This window comes from Phyllostomus discolor, chromosome 1, assembly GCF_004126475.2.
Source record: "Phyllostomus discolor isolate MPI-MPIP mPhyDis1 chromosome 1, mPhyDis1.pri.v3, whole genome shotgun sequence".
Lineage (NCBI taxonomy): Eukaryota > Metazoa > Chordata > Mammalia > Chiroptera > Phyllostomidae > Phyllostomus > Phyllostomus discolor.
The window spans coordinates 196,825,404-196,845,734 of NC_040903.2; the positions used below are offsets into that span (position 1 = coordinate 196,825,404).

At 50.1% G+C, this 20,331-nt stretch overlaps 1 protein-coding gene across 1 annotated transcript; it reads left to right on the plus strand.

Annotated features, from left to right (window-relative positions):
* Window positions 1-210: 210 nt before the first annotated feature.
* DLST (dihydrolipoamide S-succinyltransferase) lies at window positions 211-19,422 on the plus strand. Its single transcript, XM_028506918.2, has 15 exons — window positions 211-350; window positions 921-954; window positions 3,276-3,324; window positions 5,909-5,964; window positions 6,109-6,183; window positions 6,424-6,479; window positions 7,215-7,326; window positions 9,189-9,344; window positions 9,727-9,803; window positions 10,635-10,732; window positions 14,338-14,468; window positions 15,829-15,902; window positions 16,232-16,315; window positions 16,714-16,881; window positions 17,879-19,422. The coding sequence occupies exons 1-15, from the start codon at window positions 288-290 to the stop codon at window positions 18,011-18,013; spliced, it is 1,368 nt and encodes a 455-aa protein (XP_028362719.1). The 5' UTR covers window positions 211-287; the 3' UTR covers window positions 18,014-19,422.
* The last annotated feature ends 909 nt before the right edge of the window (window positions 19,423-20,331 follow it).

A 20,331-nucleotide genomic window follows, 5' to 3' on the forward strand; every position in this document is an offset into this window, starting at 1 on the left:
CGTGGTCGCCGGACAGTCGTAGGCACCCTTGGGAAGGCCGGTCCAGGCCGGCAGGCAGCGAAGCCGGCTTCCGAATCACCCCACAGCTGTGGGTTCCCTCGCACGGACAGCCGGGCCGAGGCAGGGGGAGCCCCTCGCGGCCGGTGAGCTCCCCCAGCCCGGCAGTGGTTCGTTCCGGACGCCCCTCCCCGCGCGGCGGTGCCGCGGCCCGCCCCACTTCCGGTTATTGCTGGGGCCCGACATCCGGTGTCCGCCCGCCCTCCGCTCCCGCCGCCGCCGCTGCCGCGATGCTGTCCCGGTCTCGCTGCGTGTCTCGGGCATTCAGCCGCTCGCTCTCCGCCTTCCAGAAGGTGCGGTCCGGCCGGGCCGGGGCCGCGGCGGGCGAGAAACCGGCCGGTGGGCAAACGGGCTGCTGGGGCGCAGAGGTGCGGTGCGCCGGCCAGGCCGGGCACCAAGGGCACCGGGACGCAGAGGCCGCGGGGCTGGGTGGCCTAGGGCTGCTGTTGCCCTCGGCTCCTTGTTGCGGAGCCCAGCGGCCCCTCGCCTTCCCGGGGCCACCGGCGCACCGTCCCCGCCCTACCCCACCCTGCGTGCCGGGGCTGAGGAGACGCCTAGAGCCGTGCCCGCCCCGGCGCGAGCCTCAGAGTTTGGGAGGAGGCGCCGTGAGTGCCCCGACGGTATCCTGGGGCCCGTCTCGTCTCTTCTGTTAGAATCAGTGGGTATCACTCCCGCCAGGAAGTTGAGATGCTTGTCAGGCCTAGTGTGCTCAGTCCGAGAGCTGTGGTCGTTGCTTTTACTTTTTGGACTCAGGGGCTTCACCTGCTACCAGCACTTGGACAGCTTTGAGTATTTAAGAGAAAAAGCTGTTTCTTCCCTTCTTTCGTCTTGGGTGACGTCCATAATGTCTTCTTTCTCAACAGGGGAACTGCCCTCTAGGGAGACGTTCCCTGCCTGGTAAGTTCTGCCTTCGCCGGCATCTAAAATGCTCTCCTCTTGGGCAGAGTGTGTGAGGAATCGGGCTGCCGGTGTTTCTCCGCGCAGTGCTCAGACACATAGACATGAAACAAGATGTTAATGTGGTAATAACAGCGGTCATTTACTCGTTTAGTACATAGTTACAAAGTTTCTGCTGTATCCATGTCAGGGCTTCCTACAGCAATTGAAGATTCTTGTCCTCTTGGAGTTTACAGTCTAGTGGAAAAGACAAAGTGTAAATTGCTAAGCAAATGAACCATCACAGATTTTGGTTAAATGCTGAGAAGAAAGCAGACGAAGGTGGCAGCAGACTCCTCTGCAATAGATGGTTGTAAAGCTGTGCAGTGAAGAGCAGGAAGAGGAAAGGGAATGGCATGTACAAAGTCCCTGAGGAAGGAACTTAGCAGTACTTTGGAACTGGAAAAAAAAAATAAAGGTGATTTGGCTGGAGCATTTTAGTTAAGGGAGAGAGTGGCATGAAATAGAAGATGGTATAGAGACCATGGGATATTAGATTTTATCCCAATAATTTCTTATATGCTTGGAATACTTGTTGAATGAGTTGAACTTATTGTGGGCTTTCTGTGCGTTTTTTAGTTAATCATTAAGAAACACTACTAGAAGTATCCTGTTTTACAAATGCAGAACCCAAGGCTCAGAGAGGTTAAGTGCCTTGACCAAGGTCACCCAGCCAGGTCTCCCTGACTCCTCAGCCTGACTCATGTACTCAGCAGATGATTTATTGAGTTCTTACTACATGCCAGGCACTGTGCTCTGTGACAGAAATACAGATGGTCTCTCTCTGCCCTCAAGGGTCTTACATGCTAGCTGCAGAGAGAGCAGGTGTATTTTTACCCACACGTAGAGATGTACTTACATTGTGATTATTATGAAGGAGAAGTGCAGGGTGTAATGATAGGGTGGGATGATGTAGCCCAGCTGGGGAAGGTGGAACATGCAGTGGGAATGTCAGCTAAGGCATCTGTGAAGAAGTAACATTTAAGCCAAGCCTTGAAGAATACATAGGAGCCATCCAAGAGAACGATATTTCAGGCAAATGAATTTCTTGTGCACAGGTTTTCAGGCTGGAAGTGACCTGACTGGTCACGGAAATGGTAAGGAAGCTGTCTGGCTGGAAACAGCCTTGTGCTGGGGTTTGCAGTGTGGCCCAGGGCTTCACCTCGAGCTAGCACCTTAGCCTGCGGAAGCCACACGTACACATAAAACCGGGAGTAAAGGCAGATGGTTGTTCCACTTCAGGGGGTGGTGAGACATGAAAATCAAAATCCGGTCATTATGTGAACACTTTTTATCAACCCTAAAACACAGTGCAAATGAAACTTGTAGGACGAACCCTAAGTTGGACTCAGGGCTCTAAGAATCAGCATGGGCCGCTGGCTGTTCTGGGTCAGAGACATGCTGTTATACTTGGGATTTGTGCTGTAGAGTCATTGGCTGCCGGACGTAGAGGTGACTTGACTCTAAAACCCTGGGGATGTTTGTGGGGAGGTGGGCACAAGAGCTGTCTCCCGCTCGGTGTCTCCTGAACCACTGGTTCAGAACAGGTTGTTATATAGATTGGGGGAAAAAATGAAAGAATATACTCAAGTGAGGCCACTGTTGTAATTAGTTATTAGTTGGGGAAGTGCAGTCATCTGTGATAGGGGTGGTGCAGCAGAAAGGGACTCCTACCTGTTGAGTGTTAGCAGACTAGAAGACTTCAGGGAGACCTAAACTGAAAGGAGGGATGATTTTGCTCGGTCTTAGGTCAAGCTGGAGAGTGTAGGCCTAAAATAGTCCAGTCTTTGCTACTAGGGTTTAGGCAGTGAGGCTTCCAGCCCAGTGCATTTTAAGTAACCAGGGAAACAAACCCAGGCCAAGCATTCCCACTGCTGCTCAGATCAGGCTGTGTGTAGTTATAGGGTTGGCTGATATGTATCCTTCTCAAGCTTCAGTGTATACGAAGACTTTGGGAGTAGAGATATATTATTAGGAAAACCTGTTGGGATAATGAAAATTTATAAATGTTAAGGTAAATAAAATAAAACTGTTTCAGTTTATGCCCTTAGAATTCTCCTCAACCACATACCCAGTTTCACCCCCACATACATGTTGCTGTCTGCCATTATGCTTACTTTGGTGGAGAAGTTGAAGAAGTGGGACTCTGTGATAGAGATTGTATTGTTGCCTGTACTTGATCCTGCTCTGTCTCAGAGTTAGGGGGTGAACAGACTTCTTTCCCTCCCCAGCTGGTATCCTGTATAAGAGTTGTTGGTTAAGAGTTGTTTTGTTTCTTGCAGGGGTCTCCTTATGTCAGGGACCAGGGTACCCTGACAGCAGGAAGATTGTGTAAGTATCACTGGGGAGCACAGTTATGTGGCCATGGGGTGTTTCCGATACCAGTTCTACGTTTGACCATTTGCTTTCTTCACTGGCTTCCAGGGCTAGAAACCTCGGTGGTCACGTTGAGTCCTTAGGCCTAACCTTGATGTTAATTTATGACATGGGATGTACCTTGAGCTTAAGCCCCATGTCAAGTGCTGGGTCAGGAGTGTGCCTGTCCTGAGGTGTTTAGGTCATAACGAAAGTGAAGTTGGAACCCTTTTTTTATGGTTAATAGGTATAGAAGGGTGCTCCTAAACAGTATTCTGGTTGGATACAAGAGCAGCTGAAGGGCTGGAGGATACATTTATTGTAGAGATTGAGAGCATCCTCTTAATAGCACAGTTACTCATTTTTGAAACAGTAAAAGCAACAGGCTAGTCAATTGAGTCCTGGGACTTTGGCTAGTTGGGAGGGAGTACTATTATTGCATAATACAAAGGTTGGAGAAAAATCACCCATGTGTGTTTCAGATTAACTTCTGCTTGTGAATGTTGCTTAATGCTACTTTGCCTTCTAAGTATTTTCAGTGCAGCAGCAAGAGGATGCTCTCCAGTTATCTAGTAAACAGCTATCAAGCTATTTTCTCTGCAGGGAAATCTTCGAAATGAAGATTTCGAAATGAAGGGTCTGCAGGTTAGCTCCTTCACTGTGCTTCACAGTGGGGTTATTTGTTTTTGAAAAGATGATGCACCCAGTACTAGAAGTATGAATTCCTGTTATTTTTATAGGACAGTTTGGCATTCATAAGTCTTTGAACTGTGTATACTTTTTGATCTAGCAATTCCATTTCTAGGAATCTGCACTGAAGTCCTGGTCTACCCAGATTCCTCTCCGAGTGGCCGGACAGCAGGGCTGTTTAGATCATGTCATGTTAGCGTGTTCCCACTAGGATAAGTGAGGAGAAGCGGGTTCTAGAATGGTTCCCGTTCCTACCATCTGGTACAATCCCATGATAAACGTTCTTTTTGCTATTTCCAAATATTCTGCAGTGAACATCTAATACTTTTATAATTGAAAAAATTATTTAGAGAAATTCAAAATGCGCTACTCATCTGCAGTTTGAATGAAAATTGGAACAACAACAAATCTCCATGCAATAAATAGAACAAAGAACTATTTGAAAGTAAATTACTTTTTAAAATCCTAACTTTGAGTGTGATTACACATTAGATTAGGCTATCACCCTAATCTAATAACTTTTTGAGTTGCGTATTTTTTCTGTGAATAAGATACCCGCTTTATTTTAAACATCTTTTATTGTAAAACTTTTTTAGCTTTTTTTAAAAATATATTTTATTTATTTATTTTAGAGAGGGAAGGGAGGGAGAGAGAGAGAGAGAGAGAGAGAGAGAGGGTGGGGGGGGAGAGAGAGAGGGAAACATCAGTGTGCGGTTGCTGGGGGTTATGGCCTGCAACCCAGGCATGTACCCTGGCTGGGAATCGAACCTGGGACACTTTGGTTCCCAGCCCGTGCTCAATCCACTGAGCTATGCCAGCCAGGGCTTAGCTTTGTTTTTGTTTAGTAGGTTATACATTTGTGTGACCCCAAAGCACAAAGTGTCCCCGAGAAGCCCGTGTCCCTGGTACTACCACGTTCCCCTTCCCAGAGACCGCCAGCGCCCTGGCCCCGCTGCCCTCGCAGAGCGGTCTGCACTAGTGCACGTTCCAGCCCGTGGGCTGCCTGTGGTTACAGACGCTACACGGGACACTTTGTGTTCTGTGTTGCTTTATAACATACATTTTTCCTTGATTTCTCATAGAGCTTTCAGTTATTTTGACGTTATAAAGGTAAAAATACCCAAAGGCAACTTAAATCTCGTTTTACCCTCCTACTATAAAGGTTCTTGGTATAGAGTATTCACGTAGCCCTGAAATGTAGATCGTGAGAGCCCCCTCAGTCTCCCCAGAGGAAGCCACTGTTAACACTTTCCTGCATAGACAGTATTCTCATTCTCTGGTTTACATCATGTAAAGTTAGTGCCACATCAAAAAGTACCTTGGTCTTTTGAAGTTCCTCTTCAATGAGTCCAGAATGCACTAGGATGTGCCACATGAAGGTTTTTTGCATAACAGTACCTGTTTTTCAAGCTAATTGCCTCATCTTACTGCTTTATTTAAGCTAAATCAGCAGTTCTATGGACAGAAATTCCATTGTTTGTGGCACAAAAGCACGAAATTTCTCTTACTTGGATTTAGTTAAGAAAAACCTAATCAGAAAGTTAAGTCCTTTTGGTGAGTGTGCAAAGGACCAAGATGCTTATCTTTTTCTTCAAAATGTGAGTCTTTTTTGTGAGAGCTGGCATTTCACTGCCCAGTGGGGTCCTGGACTCAGACAGTGAGCCCCCTACTGAGAACACTCAGGTCACCCCGGCTCTTCTCCGGACCTGCCAGGGCGGCCTCTCCGGGATGGGGCCTGGTGAAGTTCCCCCAGGGACACTGACGGGGAGCCCTGGTCAAGAATTACTGATTTAAAGGGAAATCATCCATGGTACCTCAAATGTGAGTGGTTCACTTGCTAAAGGAGTTTACTTTTATGTTTCTTTTGTAGCATTAACAATAGTAGTGTCTTCAGCATTCGCTTCTTCAGAACTACAGCTGTGTGCAGTAAGTACCTGCCTTCAGCTCTGCCTTCTTGGGAGTGGAGTTTTAATGGGAAGAGCCACAATTGTCTGAGTTTAATTAAAGAAAAAAATCTTAAGGAAAAGAATATGGATTACATGTGATTCTTCTTTTTTGCTCTTTTCCTAGAGGATGATGTGATTACAGTCAAAACCCCAGCGTTTGCAGAATCTGTCACAGAAGGGGATGTCAGGTGGGAGAAAGGTGAGAGTTGGGCCCTCTCACTTCTTCAGTTTAAGTGCTTTCGAAAAGTCCCCTCTTACCGCCGCTCCCCACCCCCACGCTCCCCACCCCCACGGTGATTAGTGGGACCTGTGGCTCCACCCTCTTCCTTACACGCAGCGCGCTTTCCCCTGGCCTGCAGGAAAGGGGTCACACACCTCCCACAGGGGATGCCGTGGCTGCTGGAGCCCCCTGACAGGTAGCCTTTGACTATCTTTTCAGCTGTTGGAGACACGGTTGCAGAAGATGAAGTGGTTTGTGAGATTGAGACTGACAAGGTAGGCTTGTCCTGTATCAGCGCCAATGTTCTGTGGTCTCCCCTTGGTTTCTCAACCGAATGAAACACACAGGGACCTAACTGTTCAAAGATAACTTTTGACTGGCTTCAAACACAGTTGTAATAATGTTGGAATAGCTCATGAAAATTTTTAAAAGCTTTAAAAGTTAATTTTAGATTGTTCTAGGTCAGTGATTTTCAAACTTTTCATCTCATAGCATACATAAACTAATTACTGAAATTCTGCAACACAACAAAAAGTATATTTTTGGCTGATCTGACAGAATAGGTATAATTTTGATTCATTTGCACTGGATGGCTATTGCTGTGTTGGCTGTTGGCAGTGTTTTATTTGGCAGTCTGAGGGAAAAGAGGTCAGTGCCCCTGACTGGTGCTTTAAAAACCCCTGCAGCACACCCATTGAAAATCGCCTTTCTGGGTGTGAGCACGAGATGCGTCAGCGGTAGTTCTGTAGCTCTGTAGCTCTGTGTGCACATGTCCGCGCGCAGCTTGCTGCCAGCTGTTTTCCAGGTGCCACCTGGAAACTCCTGGACGGACCGCTGCTCTGACGCTTCTGAGAGGACAGGGAGGGTGAAGCTTCACAAGAGCATTGACTTGTCACACTCTGATTCTGAAAGCGTGGCCTTCGCACTTCTATGTGCACGGTCTCGTGCATCTGTGTTGCAGCTCTCGTGACTCTCATTTGAGACTATGTCCATCTGTCTTTCTCTTCCAGACGTCCGTGCAGGTTCCATCACCAGCAAACGGCGTTATCGAAGCCCTGTTGGTGCCCGATGGAGGGAAGGTAGAAGGAGGCACTCCCCTTTTTACGCTCAGGAAAACCGGCGGTAAAGAACTTTTCCGGGTCGGCGGGGCTTTGGTGTTGCCCTTTGGGATTGGGGCTGAGCATAATGTACGAATTAAATCCTTGATACCTCGAAGACAGTTTGGCATCCCAGCTGCTCTTAGTTGAGGGAATAAGAGGGGCAGTACTTACATAATGTGAACTTAAATGTCAAGTTATAGAAGAAAAAGGTATTAAACCTCATAACACTGTTCTTTCCATGTGTATTTCTTACGCTAGACCTTTTCTTGAAGGTATGATAGAAATCAAGATTCTGAACCACTGTAAAGGACAGGTGGACGAAAACAAAGGGGTGGAAACGGGGGGGAGGGGTGGGGGGAGGCAGAAAACTGCTTGAACAACAATAAAATTCAAAAGTTAAAAAAAAAGATTGACCGGGAAAAAGTAAAATAAATGAGAGGAATATAATCAAAGCAACAACAAAAAATGAAGATTCTAGAGACAGTGATTTATTTTTTTCCTCCTCAACCTTGGCATCAGAATCACATGGGGACTTTAAAAATAATACAAATGCTTAGACTCCATGGTCCAGGGAGTCTGAGACATTAAATCTGGGGTTAGAAAATGTTACCTGCTACAGCTCTGTGCACGCACGCGTGGGCATGTGCTTTGATGCTCCCCAGGGGGTTCTGATCCATAGCCAGTGCTGAGGGCCACTGTTCTAAAGTGCGAAGAAGCAGTGTTTCATGGTCTCTGCTATGGAGAACTTAGTGTAGTGTTTTTGTATCTGTTCTCATTACATTTCTAGGGAGGGTTGCTGTTTCTCTGGGGAAGAAATGAGAGGGAAATGCATTTGTACTGGACCTTATAGTCAGCATTAGAGACTAGAAAAGAAAATAAACTTTCTGATTCTCAGTTAAAGGCTGTTACGACTGAAGTTTGTTTCTTTTTCTTTGTTAAAATATATAGCAGAGAGATGGTAGACTGCATCATTGAGATTGGTCCGGGCCACGCAGAAACCCAGAATGGAAAGAATCTGCAGTAGAAGGCTAGGGAAGAAGGTTGATTCTTCAGTTGAAGAATTTCATTTTCTGATTGTTTATTCCTTTGAAAAAGTTCTAACTGAAATATAAGACCAGGCATAATAATGTCCAGATGGAAAAAGTCAAAATAAACTAGTTTGACCTTGTGAGTTTATTACTTGACCACCTTGTTGGTTTAGGAGAGTCATCCTTCCTGGATGAAATGCTCTGAACTCTTTAGGTCTAAATGAGCCCTTGATTATTTCCCAGGGGTGTCCAACTGTGGCTCACATGTGGCTCAGGATGGCTGTGACCTCCGTGCAACACAAAATTGTGAATTTGCCTAAAACATGAGATGTTTTGTGATTATGTATCACAGTGTATTTAATGTGTGGCCCAAGATAACTCCTCTGCTTCCAATGTGGCCCAGAGACTCCAAAAGGTTGGACACCCCTGAACCTTTGTTTCTTAATAGTTAAGAATATTCTTGCACATGTGATGTTAAAATAGAAGATGAGGCTATCAGTGTTACCTTAACTAGAAATGTTATTTCTGTGTAGGAATTTGGAACATCTTAGATTGCCTGGGTTTGCTTTGAAAATACTTGCTGAATCTGGTGATCAGTTAGGTGTTTGTGACGTTAGGAAGGCAGCTGAATTTAGTTACCCTGACGCAGGACACCCAGGAGCCCCGGGGAACAGAAGGACGGACGGTGCCTTAAATTGCTGCGTGTCCTAGTGCCTTGCCTGTACGGCAGATACCCAGGGAGCTTTGTTAATTGGTTGGAGGTAGAGCTAGCTGCTGCTGCTGCGAAATTCTGCTTAGTACCTGATTTTTCCACTCCAGACAGTGCCAACAGCAACTGCTTTTCCTTGTTTTTCAGCTGCTCCTGCTAAGGCCACGCCAGCTGAAGCCCCTCCTGCTGCAGCCCCAAAAGCAGAACCTGTAGCAGCAGCAGTTCCTCCTCCCTCTGCGGCACCCATCCCCACTCAGATGCCGCCGGTGCCCTCGCCCTCACAGCCTCCTGCCAGCAAACCGGGTGAGCCTCCACCTCCGGCGTGACTCTGTGTGGGAGAACAGTCTCAGCGAATGTCGTGTTTCCTCACAGGGCGAGGCCTGGGACGAATCACGGCTCTGAGCAGGCTCCGTTGGCTGCTCTGTAGACAGAACTGCAGACTCGGTGTCAGAACACCTGGGTTGCGTCCCAGCTGTCTGTCTACAGCTCTGTGACTGTGGTCTAGTTACTCAACTGCTCTGAGCGGGTTGTGCATGTGTTAAGTGGGAACGGTACTGGTAGACCTCAGAATGTCTTGAGGATTAAGCGGCAGTACGGTGTGAAAGCACTGCATGCACTCGGTACAGGGCTCTCTTTTCCTGATGCAGCCATACCCACCCCCCTCTTCATTTGTCTTCATTTTCAGTGTCTGCAGTAAAACCCACTGCTGCTCGTCCAGCAGCTGAGCCAGGAGCTGGTAAAGGTCTGCGTTCAGAGCACCGGGTAAGCCTGGGAGGACCACTTCCAGGAAAGAGGCGGGGGCACAGTGCTGAGATCAGTAGAGTGTGGGTGTGGTAGTGCCTACCTTTGAATGGCTGGCTGGCTGCTTGTTCTCTTGACCTTGACAAGGAAACTGGGTCTGGGGAGTGACTTGTTCACAGCTGTGAACTGTCAGATGACACGACAAGGACCTCAGTGAACACTCGTCCAGTGGTTTTTCCCAGTATGTCGTGCTACCACCGAGATGTCCTGGGGCAGCAAAATCCTTGTAGGGATGGTGGCCTAGGATCGTGGCAGGGAGGGGACGCACTAACACACTTCAGAGTGGTGGCTTAGTGGGCTCCATTCCTGTACTTCCGGGACACCTCGCTGAGGGCTACACGGCAGCAGTGGCTGTCAGGGGCAGACATAAAACCTCAAGGAAGTATGGTCAAGAGTGTGGGTTTCTCTGCCAGAGAAGACTATGGCCTCAAAGGTTTATTGCTTGTGATTTTCCGTTCCACAAGTAGCTAGTCTCATGCAAGTCTTTTAACACTAGACATTGCACTTTCTGTAGTGGTCCCTGGGTTGACTAGCTCTACACCACACTCTTCCTTTTCGTAAATTGGTTCGGTTTTAAATCAGACCATTTCCTGGGCTTCCATTCTCGGTCAGACTTTAGGCACATCTGGAGCAAGGGCGCAGGACAGAGGAAGCCTGGGGCTCCTGTTGTGCCAGGATGGTAATGACCCTGACCATCCACTCCTGCCAGGCGGGTGCTCCCTCGGGCTCAGTGGGGAGTGCCTGAGCCAAAGAGACCCAGGTTGTCCATACTTGTCCTCCTCTGACTTTCAGGAGAAAATGAACAGGATGCGGCAACGCATTGCCCAGCGTCTGAAGGAAGCCCAGAATACATGTGCGATGCTGACGACTTTCAATGAGATTGACATGAGGTGAGGGCTCTAGTCCTCTTAGCCCCTCCCTCCTTGTCACCCGAGGGCATGCTTATTAATTTTAGAGGGTAGAGGGAGGGAAAGAAACATCGAGAGAGAGAAACATTGATTGGTTGTCTTGTGTATGCGCCCTGGCTGGGAATCAAACCTGGGACCTTTCCGTTTACAGGACAACATTCCGACCAGTTGAGCCACACCGGCCAGGGCCATACCCATTTTCTGGAGAATACGTTTGAACTTGCCCATTCCCCACCTAGTGCTAATTCCAAAACTGACTTAACAGGGAAGAGGTACTTACTGCTTTGTATTGCTTGGTGACTTAAACAGAGTGACCGGCTGGTTTATTCTCTCACAGACTGTTAATACTATACACCTGTCTCCTCTGTGTCTTAAGCTCAGCTTTTTAGACTTTCACACCTGAATCTTCTGATTTCTGATAAATGAGTGGTAATAGTTTTCAACCCTGATGGCTAGTGCTAAGTTGCCAAATAGAGATAGGGCCACCACACCAGCAAGGCTCGTGTTTACCCATCGGGATGGAGACCTGCTGGACAGCGCCCAGAGCCAGGGCGCCCCGCCCTGCTTCTTCCTCGAGGTGACTGTGCCCCAGCATGTTCCCGCGAGACTCAGAGTACGCTTGTGTTACCTTTCATCTTCCCCAGCTTTGGTAATGAAATGGAGAGCAAGTTGTTTTTTAAAGATTTTATTTATTTACTTTTAGAGAGATGGGGAGGGAGGGAGAAAGAAGGGGAGAGAAATATCAATGTGTGGTTGCCTCGTGTGCACCCACTACTGGGGACCTGGCCCGCAACCCAGGCACGTGCCCTGACAGGGAATCGAACCAGCGACCCTTTGGTTTGCAGGCCAGTGCTCAGTCCACTGAGCCACACCAGCCAGGGCACGAGTTATATTTTTAAAGGAAACCTCAGGAAATGAACTAACAGGACTAATTCAGTACAGTGGGTCCTCAAATCGTTTCATTCAACATGGTTTTGTTACAACATTAGTGAGATGCCAGAGGAACTTAACTCTTATTTATGGTAAATTGGTTTCACTATATGTTGTTTCTCTTAAAGTTGTAAAACTTACGAACAACATTGAGGACTTCCTGTACGCTCATTTCTGCAGTAAGCTCACTGTTGACTCGTCTGTTTTCTTCAGGATTTTGATGTTTACAGTCACCAGCACTCTAGGGAAGAGAAGGTAGTTAAATTTAAAGGTTTTGGAGCATTTACTATGTACAAGATATTAAATGTATTTGAGGAGGATACAGAGATGAGTGAAAAGATCCCCTACCCTTCTAGAGCTTACTGTCTAGTGTGGATTAGCACAAGTAAAATCTAGAAAAATGGTATCAGAAAGGTATCAGGAGTGTGAAGTGGAACAGAGAAGGATGTCGTTTGTTTTTGAGGCTGGGGGTGAGGGAGGGAGGAGGGTCAGGACAGGCTTCCTGGAGGAAAGAGAACCACGCGTTGTGACACAGGTGGCTCTGTGGGGCGACGTTAGCACGTGGGCTGGACACAGGCAGACAAGTACAGGGCCATCCGAGAGGCAGCTGTGAGGATTATGTGTAGGAAGGGCTGGGATAACAGGGATAAGCGTGTGTATTTGATTCAGGGGTCAGTCATCAAGTTTTTAGGTCATTTCTTGGTTTCTTCGGTCCTAAAGAGTTTAGTCTGCCAATCTACTTTTCACTAGGGAAGTCAGTTTTCTTTTGGAAGGGGTCTGAAAAGGGTAAGAAGGGAGCAGCTTTTGACAGGGCGCGACGGCGGAGGGCTCCGTGGCCTGTTTCACTGGATGTTGTCCGTTTTGTTGTGAAGCTCCCTGAAAAGACGGGGTGTTCAAGCCGGAGGCTTCTCTCCTGTCTGTAGGATGTGGGGAAGAACCCTGACTGATGGATCACGAAGTCTGCAGCTTAGGTTTCAATGCATTAGGGCCAAATTGTGCACAAATTGAATTGGACTTTGAAATTCTACCCAATATCTTAAGACAAAACATGTAAATATTTGTGGCCTTGAAAAAGATGCATTTGGCTTAACAGCTTTGATTGGAAGGTAGGAGTAATAGTTGGGCCTCCTTTTAGCAGCTAATCGAGGTGTCGCCTGATGGCGGCCCGGGGGCCCACTGCAGTCAGTAATCGGGTTTGGATCGACGCCCCGTGCGTCTTGTGCCGATCAGCTAACCCACAGGGGCCTGTCTGAGAATCCTTCTCCTCTCCCTGCTGGCCCAGCCTCTGCCTCCGAGGACCAGGCTCTGAAATAGAAACTGCTTAATGACCAGACGGCAGCATCGGGGTAGCTTCGAGAGCAGAGATGTTTATCACTTCTCTTTCCCTCTTGTGCAGATCTTGTGTCTTGGGAACCAGTAATGTCTTTAGGGTGGTAACCCTAGCCCTAAATAAGGTTAGACTCAGGAAAACAAACATTTAAACTCAATCAGCCCCCCTAGGACAACTTCCTTTTTAAGAAACAAAAGGTTTGAAGGGGGGGGGTAAAGTTGTATCATCTTATCTTTGATGCTAATGTCAAATTAGGTCGTTATGAGGAGAAAGGGAGAACTGAGCATTTGGGCCTGAGATAAAGTTAAATTCGATTTCCATCACAGAACTGTATTCCGATAAATACTGAGGTTTCTTCCGAAAACGGTGGGAAAGCCATTTCCCACTAACTCCGCAGCCGCACGTGCGTGGGGGTCTGTGGGGAAACCGGTCCTGAAGGGACGAGGTGCTTCCCGCCGCAGGGGCCCCTCGGGAGCCACTGCTGCTCGTGCTGGGAAGCTTCGGCCCACCCACGGCCGCCCGTCTGAACCCCCGGGGACACCGCCAGTCCGCTGATCTTAGGCGCGAGAGCTGTGTCTGGATTGTGCACGTGTGAATCCTGGTGCCCGGCACTGACCCCCACGGGCAGTGGGGCCCCTGTGTGAGGAGGGGACAGCTGGACGGAGCTGCCAACCCCGGGGAGGTGAAGAATGCCTCTGCCGGCTCCCCCGGGGCAGCCTAAGGGAACGCTGGGCCGCCCCTTCCGCGCACGGCTGCCCGGCTCTCGTGGAGCCGGGCACCTGTGGAGTGTTTGGGGGCGGGGCTTGTTTTCATAATTAGGGGATGGGGATAGGAAGCGTGTCACAAGGACATTGTAATCAAGTTCGGTTGTTTTTTGAAAATTCTAATAAGGAATAAAAAGAATATTGCCTATTTTTGTGGACTTTATACTTAAAAAAAAATATTTTTTTAGGGTAGACAGCTCATGATTTTAGTGTAGCTGAAAATCACTTTCTCTTCCAGGGCGAGGATGTTGTGTGCTGTTGTGGTCTCTTACTCATATTATCTGCCCCTGAACCCGTGACTTCTGGAATATGGGGAGCCTGTATGGGGCTCAGCCCACCTTAAAGATAGATCGGACTTGATTCCTCTGTGTCCAGGTTTATTTCGTAAAGGAGCAAGGAAGGTTACTGTTTGACCTCTAGTGGACTATTTCAAAACTTGAACTTGACGGCACAGAGTAAGGGAAAAAGCTGACCCAGTTGTGTACATGGAGTTAGAAACCAGTATGAAAGTCAAAGTCAAGGCTTCGTTTGTAGTCAGTTTGTTTTGTAATGTGTTTTTGCAGTAACATCCAGGAAATGAGGGCCAGGCACAAAGACGCTTTTCTGAAGAAACATAACCTCAAACTGGGCTTCATGTCGGCATTCGTGAAGGCCTCAGCCTTCGCCTTGCAGGAGCAGCCCGTTGTAAACGCAGGTGAGTCCGTGGCAGCCCGCGGCGCAGGGCCCTGGGCGGTATGCGCGTGAGCCCAGGCCTACTCCCACACAAACATCAGGACGGGGGTCAGCAGACCAAGGCCTTGGATTTCATACCTGTGAAAACACGAGTGTCTTCCCAGGGGTTCCTCATTCCGCCTTCCTGAAATAGCACCATAATGACTTCATCTCCGCTTCATGGACAGAAGGATTTCTCTTCCCGCTGCATAGTTTGGAAGTTCTCCAGGCCTCTCCTGGCAGGGTTCGCGCTCACGTTCTGTGTGGCACTCACCTTCCCAAGGGCTCTGCTGTCCTGGGGCCTGACTTCCACACTTGGCATAGACTCCAGGGTGACCTTTGATTTCTGGTCAATGGGCCTCCCTGGGGGGCCTTGGCCTTGGCTCTTCTTTTGTGAACTTAGTGTTCATTTTCCTTCTGTTGTTCTCACCCACGTCATTGAAATGTTGACCTAACAAGCAGTTCCCTTTCCTACTGAGACACTTCTCTGTTCCCTGGAAGACTGAAGAAGGGACACTGACACTTTTGCAACCCTCAGCAGTGCCAGGGTCCCTAAAGATCTAGAACCAGAAGCACTAGTCCCTTCCATCAACTGGTGTGCTCTAGGGAGATAGAAGGGCTGTCTTTGTTTTGCTCGTATTTGTACCTCTTTGTTCCTCCCATGCTTCCTGATTGGCTCTGTTCTTTCTGCCTGACCGTACACGTGGCCATTTCTGAGTTCTTTTGGCCTCTTTGTCACTTTACCTGCTTCTCCTGGGGGTCTTGATCTAACGGTACAACACACACTTTCTGTGGGAAAGATTCCCAAGTCTGTATTTTTCATGAGCACTAGACCGAAAGTTTCAGGTGCTCTCTCCAGCTGCAGTTTTAGAACCAGACCACCCTGCATTCTCCTGAACCTCCTAAAAAGAGCTTTCCCCCATGCCTCGTCCCCTCTGTTGAGAGTGGGCAGCTACATGGGCAGCGCCTCCCCACCCCCACTTCAGACTTGCCCTTTGGAGAGCACTTTTTAAACCCAGCTGTTCTCAACTAAGGGAGGGCTTGTTAACAAGAACTTAAAGTGAGCCTGGCGTGCGTGAGCCAGGGCACGGAGCCCTTCTGAGGGCTGCAGCGACAGCGGGGCTCCTCCATTCAGGCCCATGGTTCAGGGCACCTGGGAGATGTGTTACGGTTGGTTGGCACGCAGGTGAGAGGGGTTTGGCGCTTGGAAAGCGGTGCATTTCATGCCGACTGGTCGGACCACAGTGTGCCGAGCACTGTGGGTTTTACTCTGTCAGTTCGAATATTACCTCGTCAGCCGAGGCCTCGGGCATTGTACGTGACACGTGTCTTTTCTCTCGCAGTGATTGACGATGCAACCAAAGAGGTGGTGTATAGAGACTACATTGACATCAGCGTCGCGGTGGCCACGCCACGGGTGTGTTGGGGCAGGAGGACGGGGTGGGGGGCGCTCTGGTCTTAGATTCTCACCCTCTTTGTGTGAAGAGGCAGGCACCTGGGCACAGGTTATGTCTGTAACTATGTCATTTTAGAAAGGAGTTAGTAAAAGAGTAATCTATTTTTGACCATACCGCACACTTTTAGTGTCAGGCCTAAGTATTTTTGACTCTTGAGTAAGTACATTAAGTATTACATTGAGTAATTAAGATATTCTGGGGAGGGGAGACCGTTGACTTAATCAAAGGAGTTGTAACTGTGAAGGGCACTCTTGATTTGCTACTGAAAACAGTTTTTTCCTCTCATCAGGGTCTGGTGGTCCCCGTCATCAGGAATGTGGAAACTATGAATTACGCAGACATTGAGCGGACCATCAGCGAGCTGGGGGAGAAGGTGAAGTAGAGCTCGGCCTGTGCCCCAGCTGCCGGGTGGGCAGGGGCGGGCAGTCAGGGGCGGGCGGGGTGGGGCTCCCCAGTGAGCGGTGCTCGGGGAGCCGGGGCCCCGGTGTGCTCTGTGAGGAGTGCAGAGCCTCTCACCCCAAGCGCACGTGTCTGGCAGAGCTTAGTGTGCTCGTGGGACCGAAGACCTTGCCAGGGAGGCCTGCTGGAAAAGCACAGGGCCTGAGGGCGGCGTGCCGGGCCTCTGGTGGGGCGCCGGGTCCGGGCATCGCGGCTGAGAGACGCTCCGCGGGAGCTGGACTTGGACTGTTGTCATACACGAGCCTTCTGGACCTCCTTTGGGTGAAGAAAGCACAGATGACCTTACGTTCCAATCATGAAATCTGTTTTTAGGCCCGAAAGAATGAACTTGCCATTGAGGATATGGACGGCGGTACTTTCACCATTAGCAATGGAGGCGTTTTCGGCTCCCTGTTTGGCACGCCCATCATCAACCCCCCGCAGTCTGCCATCCTGGGCATGCACGCGATCTTCGACAGGCCCGTGGCCGTGGGAGGCAAGGTGAGCACATCACTGTTGGTGTCCTAGCAGCTCAGCGATGAGAAGGAACCCCGACTCAACGCTAAGTGTGAGAGAGTCAGTGTGGTTTCAGGCATAAGTTTCATCTCTTAGTTCTAATTAGTAGCGAAGGTGCTGAGTCGCAGATTGTGGTGTGTGGATCAGCATCATCTGGGAACTTACTAGAAATGCAAATTCGTACGGACCTGCTGAAGCAGGAACTGCAGGTGATTCTGGGGCACGTTAAAGTGTGAGGACGGCTGAGCTAAGAAGGCTCGCCCCTTCGCCCAGGACAGTCCTCAGGCTTCGTTCTCCAGGTGCTTCAGGGAGCAGCTGGCGGCCCGGTCCTTTCCCCTGGGAGACAGGACAACCGGGCAGAGCAGGCCGTGAGCTTCCGAGTGTGGGGTGAGGCTCAGAGGTTCTCGGGGAGTCCAGAGAAGGACGACGCCCGCGGGCGTGGAGCCAGCCCTGCAGACGTGGCAGGAGGAAAACATTTTCTGGGGCTGTGTCTGGAACTTTCTGGGTCACTGACTCCTTTGTGGATCTGAAAATCATCGATGTCCGCTGACACACAGCCCCACACACAACTTGGCATGCAATTTCAGAGAATTTGCAAAATGCTCACACACAACTTGGCGTGCAATTTCAGAGAATTTGCAGACCCTAGGTTTAAAGATAATTTTTAAGTTATAACCTTAAAGAAGTAACTATGGCAGCCAGGGCTGAAGGGGAACCTTTTCCTGTAGAAAACAGACGAGCAAAGGGCAGAGGGGGTGTCAACAGGCAGTTGTGCGGAGACTGCTGTGTGCTGGGCTGTGCTTGTTTCTGGGTGGAGGAGGTGGGGGGGCTGGGTCTTGAAAAATACCGCGAGTATGCAGAAGCAGCGTCTCTAGAGAAGGAACTGGGAGCTTCCTTACGGGCTGTGCTCTTTTCGGCTCCCCGCTTCAGTGGGCTCTCCTGCTCTGCTGCAGACACATCCGTGAACCTCTCATCTCTGCAGGTGGAGGTGCGGCCCATGATGTTCGTGGCATTGACCTACGATCACCGGCTAATTGACGGCAGAGAGGCCGTGACTTTCCTTCGGAAGATCAAGGCAGCGGTGGAGGACCCCAGAGTCCTCCTACTGGACCTTTAGGAGGAAGTCCCGCACCCGATGCATTGACCACGCAGGAACTGAAAACCGAAACCCGTCTGCTCCCTGCCCCCGCGTGGGTCCCGGGGAGCCTGGTGACAGACAGGCACATGCTGCGGGCCTCCAGCCAGAGAGCCGGGGCACTCTGTAACCAGCAGCCACAGGTCCTTTCTTGGTGTTCCTACCGGGCTCTCTCCCTCCCTGCTCCCCCCTCGCAACACTCGAATATCTTATTTCCTTAGGCTTGAGGGAGGGAGAGAGCCTTAACGGATGCTCGTTGATATGCCTGCCTCTCTTCCATTAGCCCTCTGCAGAGGTACTTTTGCTTCTCCCCTGTGCCAGTATATATACCATAGGGAAACCACTGGGGACCACGTGATTGAGTTTCAGTCATTTGAAAGAGTATTCTCCCAGAGCTGCCTAGGAGAGTGCCGTGCCTCCCAGGCTCAGAGCAGCCTCTGCCCTGGCTGGCACATTCTCACCTGATTCCACCTGTGTGGAGGTTACTGACCACCGGCCAAGAGGTGCTGCTTTGCTTCTTAAATGCACCTTCATTCTCAGCTGTCATTGACTTCAAGATGCCTCTTCTACCTCTTCCAGGAAGCACAGGCCAGGGGTCTAGGGTGTTGGCAGTGTTGAGGGGGAGAGGGCAGATTCCCCCTGAGGTCAGAAGTTGTAAACGAGGGAACAGACCCCAGGCCTGCCCTCACAGACTGTCATAGCCTCACACCAGGAAGACCCGTTCTGGTCCAGTCACGCACGGCTGTGGCTGTGTCAACCTCTCCAGGTTGCTAGGAACCATTCTAGCGCATTGTTCTCATTTAGAGCTGACTCCAGCACATCACGGCGGCGGAGGGTGGGCCGGAGCCTGGTGGAGACGGTGAGGGAGGCTGCCCGTGCACTGGCTCAGATCGACTTGAGCCTTCCACTCCTGTCGGTGTAAGCACGTGGACCGAAGGGGCCCTTCTGCTTCTTCCTGTATCCTGTCCCTTAGGAAGGGGCCTTAGCTCTTCCTCTGCAGAACGCAGGTCTGGGGGAGGACAGACCGTGGTGGAAACCAGCCCGGGCACCTCCGAGGTGCTGCCCTATGGGTCTGGACAGTCACTGGGATTCTTGGAACGTGGTTAAATGCACCTGTCTTGTGGAAAGCTACCGGGCTTCATTGCTTTGAGTCCAACTGCATTCAGGCCTGAGGCTACTGACACTTGACACCAGGAGCCGTTTTAATGCCGAGTGCCCATGTGTACCTTGAGGAAGGAGTGAGCCTGGGGGATGGGGTGGAGGGAAGGGATGGGAGCCAGTACTGAGTGCCTGCAGCATCTACTATGTCTTCACTATTGAGAACTTGTAACTGAAATATTTAAAGAAACCGATTTTAAATGCAAATTAAAGGGCAAATGTTCGCAAACAGTGTTCCTGCCGCTTCTGTGTTCCTACCGGGGCTGTGTGAGTCTCCAGCACTGGCTGCGTTCAAAGCCGCATAACGTGCCTCTGGTTGCTCTGCCACGTCCCCGACTTTGGAAATACGGTAGCGCTGTGCTGATCTGACGGAAAATGGAACTGTGGCTGTCTGTTAGGCAGGTGGGTATCCTGGCTCAGGACACCCACCTCCCAGTGAATCCCTGGAGCCTGGCAAGCCAGCTTGGAGGCCAGACTGGTTTCCACCTCTGTAAAGCCCCTTCGACACGTCTTTGTGGGGCTTGCATTGTTTCTGGGATGGATTGGGGAGAGGTGGGACGACTCTTAAAATTTCACATTGGGACTAGATTGTCACAGGTGTACCGAGATGCTCCAGGTCAGTAAGCACCAGAAGGTGGGCTGCCTTGGGGAAGGAGTGGCTGGGAGGGAGAACAGACAGGTGGGAGCTGACCTGGACCGCCTCCAGAGGACGGGTGTGATGGTCTCCAGGCTACATACAGCCTGCTCTTTCCACACAGCCCCCCCTCCGGTCCCGCTGCCAGTGCTGCCGTCTCTGGGTGGAGGCCTGTCACGGGAGTGCAGTGGCCCCTGGGGGTAGGACTGATTAGTAGGCAGGGTTCGATGAAAGGAAGTTGGGATTTTCTCTCAGTCCAGGACCTGGTGCAAGGAGCTTCCGTGTCCCTAGTAAACCCACGGTGTCCCTGTGTTGTCAGGAGACGGATTGGATGTTGCATGAGGCCTGGGTCCACGGTGTCCAGAACTCAGCCTTGCCAAGGGCCACGTGCCCTGTGTTGTGGAGATGAGGCCCAGAAGTTCCAGAAGCAGCTCTTACCTTATGCAGCAGGCGGTCTGGCCTGACTTAGGGAGTGTGGCAGGAGCAGAAGCTTTGGAACAGGCTCCAG